Source organism: Corvus hawaiiensis, chromosome 26 (genome assembly GCF_020740725.1).
Source record: "Corvus hawaiiensis isolate bCorHaw1 chromosome 26, bCorHaw1.pri.cur, whole genome shotgun sequence".
NCBI lineage: Eukaryota > Metazoa > Chordata > Aves > Passeriformes > Corvidae > Corvus > Corvus hawaiiensis.
Window position 1 is genome coordinate 23,308,629 of NC_063238.1, and position 14,568 is coordinate 23,323,196.

General features: G+C 36.9%; 1 protein-coding gene across 4 annotated transcripts in view; it reads left to right on the plus strand.

Annotated features, from left to right (window-relative positions):
• VPS13B (vacuolar protein sorting 13 homolog B) overlaps positions 1-14,568 on the plus strand; it is a 438,036-nt gene that overhangs the window by 320,182 nt on the left and 103,286 nt on the right. For all 4 annotated transcript variants that reach the window (XM_048287162.1, XM_048287160.1, XM_048287161.1 and 1 more), the window contains 2 exons: positions 122-824; positions 10,075-10,212. In XM_048287162.1, the coding sequence (XP_048143119.1) occupies positions 122-824; positions 10,075-10,212 (841 nt within the window). The remainder of the gene's footprint in view (positions 1-121; positions 825-10,074; positions 10,213-14,568) is intronic.

Below are 14,568 nucleotides of genomic sequence, written 5' to 3' on the forward strand. Positions count from 1 at the left end.
ATTTTTTTTTTCATAATTCTCTTTTTTGACCTCATGTTTATGTAGAGATTTTTTGCTGTGACTGAAATGGAAATAGCTGGGATATGGATATCAGAAGTTAATATAACATTTTCCTTTGCAGGTTTCCAAACAAGAACAGAAGAAGACGGATGTGGCTGAGGGAGGAACAGTTGAGACTTCTTCCCGTTGCAGCGGGGCACAGGACAGTGGAATTGGCAGCGACAGCGTTAAGATCAGAATCATTCAGATTGAGCAGCACAGTGGTACCAGCCAGCACCGCATTGCTCGTCCTTCCCGCCAGTCTTCCATTGTGAAGAATCTCAACTTCATTCCCTTTGACATTTTTGTTACAGCAAGTCGAATCTCACTGATGACTTACTCGTGCACTGCCTCACCTAAATCAAAATCAGTGCAAGATCAGAAAGATGGTGAGAAGATAAGTAAAAGCTCCCTGAACCTTCCAGAAACAGTCTCAGGCAGCAGCCATGATACCAAGAAGCCCAGTCAGCCGTGCATCTCCTCTGTCACAGCAGACGATCTTTTGAACAGTAACGTTCCCCTGTCTGCTGGGAGAAAAACGGGACTTTTGTCACTGGAAAGTCTGCACGCTTCCACAAGATCATCTGCTCGACAAGCCCTGGGTATAACTATTGTACGGCAGCCTGGGCGCAGAGGAACTGGGGACATTGAGCTACAGCCATTTCTCTACCTGGTTGTATCACAGCCCTCTGTGCTCCTCAGCTGCCACCACAGAAAGCAAAAAGTAGAAATATCAGTGTTCGATGCGGGCCTTAAAGGAGTCGCCTCAGACTACAAATGTACAGGTAAGAGCATTTAACATTCAGTCCTGGTTATAACTGTGAAAATGATTGCACGTCTCAAAGTTACAAAGGGTGGTGGAAAACAGCTGAGAGAACTTCAGGCCATCTTTAAATATCAATCGTTAAATATACGTATTTTTAGGATTATACCTCACAGCTGAATCAAGTTAGGTGTGTAAAATGTTTGGAATTAAGATCTAACCTTTTAGTAACCAGTTCTTCCTGTTTTTTAGTATTGCTTTCTCATTACCAGACTGCGACAGGGATTGTTGCATTGCTGTAACTTCTCAAAGTTTTCTAAGGAAGTAAGAGTTGTAAGTTCTAAGGAAGTTGTAAGTTGAAAAGTAACTTCATACAGAGCATTTTTTATGACTGAATGTCACAGTATTTTCCTATACTAGACTACTGATAACATGTCAAGATAAACACTGTAGAAGCACCTGGTTTTTTGGACATAAGCTGTAAAAAAAATAAAGTGATCTTTCAAATGGCATCAAGTGATGTGATGTATTTTAAGTTTTCATTCATCTGAGCAATAGGGTTTTGCAGGAAATTCCATCACTTAATAAATGCCCTTTTTTTTTTTTTAAATTCCATATGCAAAGCTTATAATGAGAGATATCCAAATAGCTGTTCAGTAGAAAATATTCTGAAATACTCTTTTTCTGCCTTATCTGTACCGCTGAATAGATAAATCAAATGATTGCAATTAGTCTAGCAGTCAGTACTGGGTATAATGATTTCATGAGATATATCATTATGGAGTGTTGCCCCAAAAAAGTAAAAATGAGTATGCAGAGATCCAGGTGAACATACAGCCAGCATGATATGGGGTTTCAAATTGTTCTCTGAATGAGAGCTGTAGTATTGCTAGTTTTTCCTTGATAGTACTCCCAGCACTGCAGTTGTGAAAATAGTATGCTTTTCTGTGCAACGTTACCAAATCTTTGCTGAATTAGATTGTATCTTTAGAAAATTAGCATTAAAATAATGTGCTTATGCAAAAGACTAAGAATGCAATCTTAACTGTTCTCAGAAATCTGAATTGTAGTGGAACTTGTAAGAGGGATTGAACAGTGAGGAAGATGAGGTATTGAGTGGAAGAGATGATACTTAAAACAGGGAAATTTGTTCTCTGCTACATTTTTTAAATCCTTCTTCTGTTTTCATCTTTCTCTGCTGTTCCTGTTCTGTCCTACCTTGCAAAACACATCTATGTCATGAATTTGATTTACTCCAGATTCTCATGTGTATTTGTTAAATACTATGTAAAATGTGGTCATTGCAGCAATTAATGTGAAGAGAATTCACAAAGCAAAGCTTGAAGGCAGCTTGGAGTAGGTCTAAGATCACATCTTCATTAAGTTAGTGCTTTGGAAAGATGCAGTTTCTGATGTCTGAGGTATTCAAGTGTGTCCTTGGTATAAGCTGCCACGACCAATGAACTGGCCAAAGTTCTGTCCATGCTGCTTCTACAATTAACTCTTGAAGTCTTTCACCATCTTCATGTCTATGGCAGCAATTCCAGAAAACACAAGCTGTAATACAGTCTTCTTATAAATTGAAAGTGGATCAGAGAGCACAGAAGCATGGTAAGAAGTCTAAATAATAAAGATAGTAGGAATATACAGCCTGAGAGCTCCTCAGTCTCCGTGGGTTGCTCAATTGGAAGACCAAAGATAAGCCATACATGGGTCTTACCCTTTTCTTTGGCTTTATGTCTCCATGTCAGGCAAATGTAAAAAACTGTGAAGGCAGGACTTGGACATTATGTGAAGGCAGAATTTCTGGTCTCATCTTGCTGTCTTTGTGCACAGTAATAAGTACCTTCCTTGTGTATCACGCAGAAACTCGCGCTTGCTGCCAAAGCAGTAGTGCTCTTTTCAAAAGAGTTTGAGAGGTGGGTGCCAACGTTCTAGTGCCTAAAAATACCATCCTAAATATATTAATAAGTTAATAAAATTAAGCCACACTTCAAGTTACACACTAATTCACTCAGCAAGATAGGTAGTATAAAGTTTTTACTGCCTCTTGTTTAGGAAGACCTGCTGTGCTGGTAATTGCATCATTTAGGATTAATGTTGCCATACTGCTGTAGTAACATGTTAGTTTGGGGAATTTCTATTTTTAATTTCTAACATGTATTAGAGGGAAAATAGCCATGAACTATATGTGTTATATATGTGTGTGTGTGTGTACATATTACAAACACTCTATATATTGCATATCATATAATACAGAATGAGCTATTTGTGGCAATTTTTGTGCTGCTGTGGTTGATTTCATCACTCACACCAACTTTTTTTGATATTGTGACTATTTGCTGACAGTTTTGTCTGAAAGAGATGTATCATCCATGTGAAGAACAATATAAAGTTTATTTGAAAGAACCAAGTTAGATTCTCTCCTTCTGTACAGTACTCATGCACTATATTCCTGTTTTTCTCTGTGTATCTCCTCTTTAAGGACTGGAGAGTAGGAAGAAGACATAAATGATGTTTCATTTACAGTTAATGTTGCTAAACCATATTTCCACTTAGCCTCTCTAGAAGACTGCTCTTGTGTGTATACATATGTATGCAACTGACTCTCTATTATCTAACATAGAATGGGAAGAGAACACAAGCTAAATATAAAAGATATATTTTAACTGGATTTTAGGAACTGAGGGAGCATATTCCCCCTTGAAAACAAAACAAAAAAACAACCAACCAAGTCATAGACCTAATGAAAATATTGTGTACTTTCCATTGTGTGATGGAGATAGGCAACGGCACAGCAGCATCTAAAAAATTCAGGCCTATAACATTGGAAATTTTGATCACAACCTAAAGATTGAGACTGGTCTGAACAAAAGTAAAAATACATTGTTATAAAGTTTTGTTGGTAATCCTACAGGGGTGTTTTCTCATTACTTAAACTAATATGTAATTACTACTAATAGTAGTTAAGGTATATATGAAATATTTACATTACCTTCAAAACATGCTAATAAAATCTCTCCCATTTAAAATCATTCTATGTATTCTATGCATTCTACACCATATACACTGCATAAGAGTATTTTAGGAATGTTTTAAAACATTTGGAAAAATTGCTTGTATCAATTTTCATGTGAAATTCTGAAAACTTCAATAATGTTAGTTCAACAGCTGTAGATTCATCTCTTGTGAAATACTGTGCCATTTTTTACAGCTTTCCTAAAAGAAAAAAATCTACAGTTCTGAAACAACTCTCAATTTTTTGCAAGGCAGAAACAAATACAAAATTCTGTTGTGAAATTAGGAAGGTCTTACTTTTTGGTTGACATTAGTTCCACAAAAAAACTTCAGGGTGAAGAAAACCTGGTAGTAGTCTGGATCTAGCTGTGCTTTTCATCCCTCACCTCCCAATAGTGTACTTCTAAGAAATGTGTTGTTTAGCTGTAAGTCAACAAAGTTTGTCTAGACTTTAGAAGTGCTTCTAACAGGTAATTTGATGACAGTCTGTTTTATGAACCTTTTTATAAAACAGGGAAATTATCCTTTAAAACTGTACCAACATGATTTTTAAAGAGAATAATAGTCCTTGGCTGGTGACAGAATTAAGGGTTACTGCTTCATGATGGTTTACTGCTTTGAACATTGTGTAGAAATGAAGATTTTATACTGTTATGAAGCCATATGTATTTTATTTAGGACAAGGGTTTTGTTATTAGTTTTGAATAGAGCATAAAATTCACAATCTTGCACATTAAACTATCACTCCCTTTGTGACACAGAGCATTGTACAGTGGCCGATACAACGAATTTCATCCATAGAACTTGGCTCCTCTGTCACTAGTTGTAATTTATTTTTAGCTTAATTTCTGAAACACAAAAGAAATAAGAATTTAAGAATTAGATAGGAGGAAATAGGCTATTTAAAAGTTAAGTATTCTTAGTTTATTAATTAGCAGTTAGTAGCAGCACATTTCCATCAAACCAGTGTCTGGATGTGGGAGCATTTGCCTGCCAGGGTGCTAAAGACCAAGTGGTTGTGCTTCCTCAGTCTTCTCTACAGCCAAGTCCAGTGGCAAGTCAGTTTGTAGGAGCAGGAGACTTACTAGGTTGTTGAAGTGTTAGCTCAGTGTTATTATAGTTGTGCTAAACTGCTTCATTTGTGTTTTGTAATTGTGCAGCTTGATTGCAATTATGCTACTGCAAGGTACAGGAAATTGAAATCAAAGTAAATAAATTAATCGAATACATTTTAAATCCTTAGGAAGTGGCACTAGAAAGACTAGTTGCTCTTTGAGTTTACTTGTGAGATTCTGTAAAAATAGATTGAAAGATACTATAAAATGGCCCTTTTTTTATTAAGTGCTCATCCTATATTTAACAAAAAGGCATCTGCTAGCTGTTAGTTTTTGCAAACAGAGTTTTGGCCATTTTTACTTAAATAAAAGTGGGTGCAATTGTTTTTAATGTAATCTCATAAGCTGCTTTTATAAATATTTTTTTTTAAATCTTTATTTGCTTTGTTTCAGGTAATGTAATCCAGATACAAAATTGCCTCATTTCCTGACCACTGTGCTCTGGGCATTCTTGAAAAATCTTTTTTCTATTTGTTTGTTTGTTTACTTTCAAAGAGGAGGTTGTGGTGCTTGGTTGTTTCAAGGGAGAGAAATTTCTCAGTAAATATCTGTTATGCATGGAATTTCTTCAGCTTCCGCCAAGAACTCATTTGCAAAAAACAGTCACTGTGAGGCCATCCAGAATTACTTTTGATTTTTATTTTATTTTGTTTTATTTGACACCCACGCCTTTGATGGCAGGGGGTCCATGAAGAGCAGATGCAGTAGCTAAGACCACATGTAACCTCTGATCTAATGGAAAGCCTTTTCCAGGCTTTTGCATGAAGAGCAGCACTGGCTGGCTCTGGTGGGAAGTCTGATTCACTGCCTCTCTGTCAGCCTGTGCTTCCTACATGGCAGAGACAGGATTTAAGGCTGTTTCCTAGTATAGCATTGAGGGAGTTCTGCTGGAGTGTCACCTGTTCGACTCTGAGTATATTTATTGTCCACTACATCTGCAGTCATGGATGGCGGGGGGAACGGTGCAGCCGCCACCCATAAAGCCAAATTGGCCTGGGAATGCACATTCCTCAGGTTACTGTAAGTGCTCATTTTTGAACTTCCTGACACAGCACTTGTGAGTACGCTAGCAGAAATGTTTTTCCACTTGTGTTCTTTAAATTCCAGTGGAAACCGTTTTGAAAACAAGACCAAACGTTCCACTTCAGAGTTTCAAATGCAGACATGATTGCAGCATCATACTGGCTTTTCAAATTGACTGCAGACCAAAATATGATTCATCCATTGAAATAAAAGCACATTGCAGCGCTCGTTTGGGCTGGGTAGCGTTCCAGCAGAGCAGGCCAAGCTGCTGTCCCGCACACACACTTGGTTAGCCCTGTCCCCTACCTGGGGCTGACGGGGGGCTCTGGGTCCCTGTGCTCCCCCCCATCATTAAAGCCTCCCACAGGCTATGCCCTCTGAGCTGGCCTGGCTGTCAGCTACGAAGAGGAACAAAGACACGTTTTGGAGAATGAAAATCTTCAAGATGCAAAATTTCTCCTGCCTTCCTTGTTTCCTTTCCCCTTACTCCCTGTTTTCCTCAGAAGTGTGGGATTTGCTAACTTCTGTTAACAGAAGACCAAGGAGATAGCAGTGAAATCAAAAGCTTGCAAATTCAAATCGAGTTCAGGAAGATATCTCATAAACTGAGGTTTGGAGCTGAGGTCTGGATCTCAGCAAGGCTAAAAGTGGATTTGGATGTTTGCATGAATTCAAAAATAGCCAGAGAATTTTTTTTTTTTAGAGGAGAGGGAGGAAGGTAAATGTGGATCTATTGAAGGCTTCAGCTTCTCAATCTTACAGATTTTAAATTACAGTCATGTAATTTAAAGTCTTGTCGATCTGTGATAGTTGTCTCACCATTTTTCTTTTGCTGCCACAGACAAATTTTTCACATGGTGTAGAGGATAAAATTTCTGGCTTTCTTCACTGCTCCTCGCTTCTCAATCCTTTCTTTTCTCTCTCTTGGCTTGCTGTGGAGTAATTCTAGCCTCTCCTTTTACTTATATATGCATCCCCTGGGTTTTCTCCAGCATTTTCTTTATACAAATAACTGCAAATTTAAGTGTTGATTTTTGGGAGAATCATAGAAAATGGAAATGGAAATGACCTATTATAATACATTATTCAGACCAGTTCCCTGCTGATGCGTAATTGTTCCCAATTGTATATTTTATAGTGTTCTGTCAAGTGTATTTTTAAACATTCTGAATGCTTCCATCATTTCCTTGAGAGACAAGTCCTTTTTCTAGTAGCTCTCCTCATCATGAATTCCTCACTTTTCACTCTAAAATTCCTTTTTTTCATTCAATCGCTTCTCTGTTTCCTGTGCTTTTGGCATAGGGATTGATTGACTGATATTGGTTTATTCCTTTTCTGATTCTTGATCTTATGAAAATGAATGTGCTATTTTCTACCTTTGAAGATATTTTAATAGGGATACACATCTTTTGGTTGTTTGATCTTTGATGTATACATTTTATTTGGAACTCCCCTCAAGATTTTGATATACACAAGCATAGTCAATTTTGAAACCTCTGGATTTTAGCTTTCTTATCATTACATAAAAACTTAAAACTGGCATTTTTGGCTGGACAGCCAAGTCTGTTATGCAGGTTCCAGATTAACTCTATGCCATGGACTTGGAAGCACTCAAGCTGGCTCTTTGCATGGCCCTTTGATGCATTTACCTCTGATGCAAAACTGTCAATGCAATACCCCTGCTTCCAGAATTAGCTCAGTTTCACTTGAACTTAAAAAATGCTTGAACTCAGTAAGATCGGTGCTGGGTTAAAAGTAATATATTTTGTTGGACTTGGGCTAATTTTGTGCATTGAGGTTTCTTTGTGTTGTGTTCCTAATACGTACATTTTGGGGTCCTTATCATTGTTCACATATCCCAGTCCCGCAGTGCCCCAGGTGATGAAGAGATGACAATGCTGCGCTCCTTGGAGACATGACAGAGCAAAACAATCTCTTGAGAGTCGCATGGTTGCTTCATTTTTTGGTTCTGTGTTTAAGTGCCGCAGTTCCCAGTGACCTGAGGGCAGTTTGTATAGTTAATGTAATATGTCATGCAGGGATTTTCTGCTATGTAAGTTCTTTTCATCAGAGATATTTTCAGCTTGAAAGAGCTACAACTTTGAAATAATTATTAGGTATTTTATAATGTAAACACATCTTAGGATAATAAGACTACCTGTAAGTATATTTTACAACAGAAATGTTCGACTAAATTTAGTGGATTTTCTGAAAAGCTGGTGGAAGATCTAGGTTGCTATATACAGTATGTGATGATATATTCCGTAGATGAGACAAAATAATGGCATATTGCAATGTTTTGTGCCATATTGGTACACCTAAATGTTTATATTGATACTTACAGAGGAACAGTAATTTAGAGATGAATTTAATCAATTCAGTGATGTTCATTGAGCAACATTCAGTCATTTTTACAACGCTTTACAGTATGTAGTCTAAAAAACATTAGAATGTTAGTTGTTTATGATGATCTACCAGCACAAAACAAGATGTTATTTTATAGATCCAGGACAGAGATAACATCCTTGTTCAGAACAGCTATAAATCTGTGTTTTGGAAAAAATGTGTACCTTGGTGGTAAAGAGGATGATGATGATGATGAGCAACAGTAGTAGTAGTAGTAGTAGTAGTAGTAGCAGTAGTAGTAGTAGTAGTAGTATTTTCAGTATACTAACAAATGCCAGATGCAACAAGATATTCCCTAAAACAGTTACTATAGAAAACGGAGTGTGCCACATCACTCTGGCTATTGTAATTAAAAGAAAAAGAATCATAAAAATGTGGAAATTCTCATGGAAAATATACAAATCTGTTGTATGCAGTGACAGCTCTTAAATAACTGTTGAGAGCTGACTTTACAAATGTGTAGCAGGAACAGAGGAAAGAAAAGGCTGTAATGTATATGCCATACAGTACAAATACTGCTGACAAATAAAGTCATTGCCTGAAAATTGATCAAATAAAAACAAAAGAATGTGCTAACTTTTGATCTTTTCCATATAGATCTAAAGTCATGATCAATTGGTTTCAGTAGGTTCTTTGAAATCACATAAGGCTTCATATGTGCCAAGTTTTATATGAATCACATGATAAGGTCAAGAAACACAAATTCCAAAGCTGACTTTATATACCCAGTCCACATATGACTGTGATACCACAATACCATATGTTGACTATAACAGTGAGTATGTAAATCCTACTCCTGAAAGGAATTAGTTCAGTAAAACTCAAAGCAATTATAGCAGTTTTGAATTGACTGAAAAGGAGAGAATAGCTTCAAGAAAATCTCCTTAAGTTGTTAAGGATGAGACAGACATTCAATAATTAACATAGCAGACTCGATAATAAACAATGATTGATTATTTATAATTTAAGACCGTAAGGCCAGAATTGAGAACGCTCATACTGAAGGTCATGAGTCCCTAAAGATTAAAAAGCCTTTTTACACTGCTGGTTTTGCTATGTGTGATACATGGAAAATGAAGACAAGAATAGCACTTGGATGGATTTAATTTTAATGTACTGTTGTAGTATTACAGAGGGATCAAAGGAACACAATTAAAGGTGGTACCCAAGAAGAGCTACTGATTAGCTACTGAGTGAAGGTCCAAAGGGAATGATACAACTGCACTGTTGTCATGCTCTGTTCCTGAGCTCTCACAGCATTCTGGTCTTTTTGCCTTTATAATTTACCTTTCCAGTATTATTTTCTCTACCGAGCAATGACAATACAATCTAGTAGCAGGTTTTGGGCCCAGATTCTCTTGTAAGGAGTCCTTAAGTATCATTGCTTAATCATTAATTAAAGCTAAAATTGTGTGCTATTTATAGTCATTTTATTGATGTATTTTACTCGTATTTTACTTGGTATTTTTGCATGTTTTCTAAATTTTGTATAATTAGAGCTTTGCCCTCTTGCCCATGTGTGCATGCATTATTCTACACATGCATCTGTCTGTAGGCACAAATGCTATGTAAACCAGTCATATTAGGTATAATATTTACCATATTACATTTAAAACTTTTTAATTTTGTCTAATCAATTTTGTAGTAGCATTTTGTTATGTATCATATTCCTGGAATATAATTAATGACTATGATGATTATCATCTGCAGATCCTGGGAAGACTCTACCAGAAGCTCTGGATTATTGCAAGATTTGGTTGCAGACAGTAGCAGGAGAGGTAGATGCTAAAAGTGGTATTCCACCTCCTCTTATCACTGTGCAAATTAAAGACTTCCTTAATGGACCAGGTAGGCGCTGCACTTTAATCTTCCTTTTCTAATGTAATCTGTAGATATGCACACATAGACACAGGATGGGGCCTTGAGGAACCTAATGTAGTGGAAGGTCTCCCTGCCCATGGCAGGGGAGGTTGAAGGAGATCAGCACTAAGGTCCCTTTCAACCCTGATTATTCTATGACTCAGTGATATTAGATAATCAGAAATGTCTTGTATTCCTAGCTCATGAATGTGAAATTTTCCTCCAGCAATTACCCTGAATGAAAGTGAAAAATGGAGAATGGGCAGTCCTGGACCAGTCATTGTTTTAAGGTCTAATTATTCATTTTCTTCCCACAGTAAATTTAGAAAGGCTGAATTTGTAAAGTTTCCAGCAGAATGAAGCCTACCTGCCTCTAGTCCTAGAAAACTGAAATGTTATTGCAGTTGTGTTTAGAAAAGATTACTTTTATAATGGTTCTCAAGATTTTTCTAAGCCATCTTCTCTTGGGTTCTTTGAAATCTGGATACCTGGCATTGGAAATTCCAATCATCCAAAGTGTTGATACTGTAAAATTTAAAAATTAGTGATATTGTGTTTCTTTAGTTAATGTAAGTGGTGGGTTTTTAGCATTTACATAACATAATATGACTTGAAATTCCACTCCTAGAGCATCAGAAGCTCCTGAAAATTGCATTCTGTATTTTGTGAAGTATATATTTATAGCTACATTACAATGCAGAATAATTGAGGTTATAGTGAAAGTTAGAAAATACATCATAACTATTTTCTCATATGCATATTTGTTATAATTTGTTGAATTGTTTAACTTATTTTTTTATCCTGAATATCTTCACACAGCACGGAGTGAGCTGTTATCAGTCATTTAGTGAGCAGCTCTTCAGTGCTGGATTTTCCTGTTCATAGTTACCTATTCATGCAGTTTTACAGCACACTATCTAATCCTGGATCTGCAGCAGAATTACCTTTGCATTCCTTACAGCTGTAGCATCTGAGCACTACAGAAATACTAATTTACCTGCACAACCCTCACATGGATAATGGAATACTAATGCCCTTGCCATTTCACAGAAGACAACTGAGACACAGAGATATTAAAGGTTTTCTCATTGTATTAAGGTTATCAATTTAAAATACACAATTTAGTTTTCCAAAATACTTAAAAATATAGCATTTGATGTTGGGAACACAGCTCATATTGTCTTTGGGTGAAGCAGTAATCACTTCTGAATATCAGAGCCTAAGACATCAATTGAGTAACCAGTGAATGAGACACACATATTTGGCCCCTGACTATAAGTACTGTGGTTAAGTAGCTTGAAAAAACATACTTTGCACACAGGCAGAAGTCTCAAGGAAACAATAAAGTATGTGAACAACCTCATCATTGACCCTTTTTTTTGGTTTTCCATGCTATCTAAAGACATAATTTTAGGGAAGACTTTTAAAACCACTTGATAATGCAGAGCTTTTGTTATATTGATGTATATTTGGGTACATTATTAGGCCTTTGAATCTTCAGACCTACTGCATGTTCTGGTGCCATTTGAGAAAAAAAAAAAGATTAATTGATAGAAACTATGGCTTTTCATTTGAATCAGAAACAGCACAAGAGTGGTAAAGATACCTCCTATCAGGAACATTTTATCACTGCTGCCAGAATGGTTTTCTTTTATCCTTCTACCCCCAGTTACGTCCTCTGTCTCCACATTTGTCAGATTTCCATATTCCCAGACCCTTCATTTGTGCCCTCCACTTCTCTCAAGGTGTTCTCACTGTAGTTTCCTGGCACAGCCTTTATATTTAATTTATTACACACCTGAAGATGTTTCCCTGATGCTGTCCTGTCAGTAGGACAGATTCCTAACTAAACTAGCAAACATGGAAGTTGGTACCAGCTTGCAAAGTGTATATTCACAAATAGTGCAAGTGTCCACCCCAATTTCACCAGTTCAGTCATATCTTGCATTAGTGGTAAATCTCTCCCCTCCATAGTGTTTGGATGAATAAGGAACGGGAAAACCATAAATTAATGCATCATAATCTTCAATTTATTTATTCTTGCAAAGCATTTAAAACTTAAGAGATTTCTTCCAGGATCTATTCTTAGCCAAAAGGCATTTTTTCATTATCTTTTTGCTGCTAATTGGAACAATCATTACACATGACTCAACAGTAATTTCTCTGAATTTTAATGAAGTGTTTGCCAGTGTAGTATAACAAAACAGCTCCACCCTCCCTTGCAGATTTTCCTAACCTCAGCTGTTACCACTATGAGATCCTCTTCAAATAAACTAACCTTTACCAAGAAGCCTTCCTTGGGGGATGGAAGTTTCATTGGATGAGTAATGGAAGGCTCATTCTGCTTGTGATTGCATCAGAACAGCACATGCAAGGAGTTACAAGAGCTTGACAGCTCCTCAGCAGGCTACTGGAAAATTAGTTACTAATTCCCTGCGGGACAAGAAGTCCCCTAACCACAGCTTCTTCCAGGGTGAGGTAGCTTGGCCGTCAGCAGGCCTGGAGAAAGTGTTACACCACCAGATCCTAACTCAGCTGGCAATTGTTTTCTGAGGACAAGAACCTCAGCAAAAATCCCAAGAGCTCTTGCAAGGTCAACAAACAGTATGTGTGATGGGAGACAGCTTAGCTAATAAATTGAATAAATAAAGGCACCACTGGAGTAGAGTTATGTTGCAGGCCTTGAAGGCTACTCTTCTGGTGAATATCTGGCAAAGAATGCTGCTACTAAGTGACCTATTTTCTAATGACTTAGTGTGTGTGTTTTCATACTCATTTATGTATATGTGGTTTATAACTGCAGTAAGTAAATTGCTGAAATGCATTATATGTACTAGGAGGTGCTGCCTCTTGGTTACAGATGATCAACTGTTCTGAAAAGTCAGCACATTTTTGAAAGCTGTGCCTATGCAGACAAAAATCTGGTGTAGTAGTTGGGATAACTATACAGTTTTCTGTGTCGATTTTAAATGTTCTGAGTTCAGTGGTTTAACTGTAATGCCATTTTTCTTTCAAAATACATTGTTGGTGTGCTGAGGTTAAATTTCAAATATAAGAATCAAACATGCCTATATTTTATAATGGAAAATACTATCGAGCAGTTAACAGAAAAAAGTCTTCAAGTGGTTCCCAATGTTTGCTGTGTTAGACAAAACCAGTACTCCTTGCAAATAGTTTGTCAGCTGAAGTAGATAAGTAGATAGTGTTCCACAGAAAAATCGTATGGTTTCACCACACAGGAAACCAGGTTGTCAGTCTGTATTAGCTCGGAGATCAAAAAACTACAGCAAGTAGCTAAACTTGGAAACCACTAATTAAATGAGAATAACAGGATACATTAATGCACTTCTTGCCACATGAGTTGATTATTTTGTACATTTTTGGCAACTAAAGAAAACTATATTTCTTCCAGATTTAAGGTAATAGGATCCTAGGAGAAATAAGCATTCATCATCAGGCCTGTAGGAACAGACCTCAACTTTAACCCCACAACATATTAAAGGACTATTCCTTCTCTTTCTATAAAAACTAATTATTTAAAACTTTTAAAATTCCATTTACATCACTTTACATGACCCTCTATCTTTTATATTCAGTCTGTTACTGGACTGTACATCTAATTCTTGTCTAATACATAGAAGTGAACTATTTATTGCTTCAGCATTAGATATAGATCATTAGGTGAGGAACAAATATGACCATCTTGTTTTAATAGCTTTTGAATAATTACTGCCTTTACCTTCTAGTCCTCCTTCTGGATTTTTTTTAAATCACCTTTCTTAGCTATAAAAGCTGTCTTTTTGATGCAGTCTTTCTGGTTGCAAATGATACAAAACATGTTTATGAAGTACAGCTTCATACAAATTGCCTTAAAATACTTACACCAATTATAGGTGCTTTATACTGAAGTCCTCTTTCCCAAGTAGTTTCTTGGGAAGGCATTGGGTTAGATGTGAATTAATGGAGGTCCTTCATTATTCATCTCTATAAATAATTTCTGCAGAAGACAATATCCAAATAAACTAAGCAATGTGTCCGTCCCACTGAAAGATAAAGTGAGAACTGGTGGGTTTCTCTTTCATGCCAGTCCCTCCACACATGATTTGGGCTCCACGAGGGACACAGCAGGGGATCTAGGCTTAGGCATAAAAAACAATAATCAGAACTGCACCATGGCACTCTCTCCGGCCTTTTTTCCCCACTGTTTGCAGAGGCAACAATTGTATCCATTACCAAGGTCAGTGGTTTGGAGAAACCTGGAAAATAGCAGCTACTAGAAACCCACTAGAATAATATCTCCAGCAGGTGATAGATTAGTTGGAACAAATTGGAACCATTGCACTT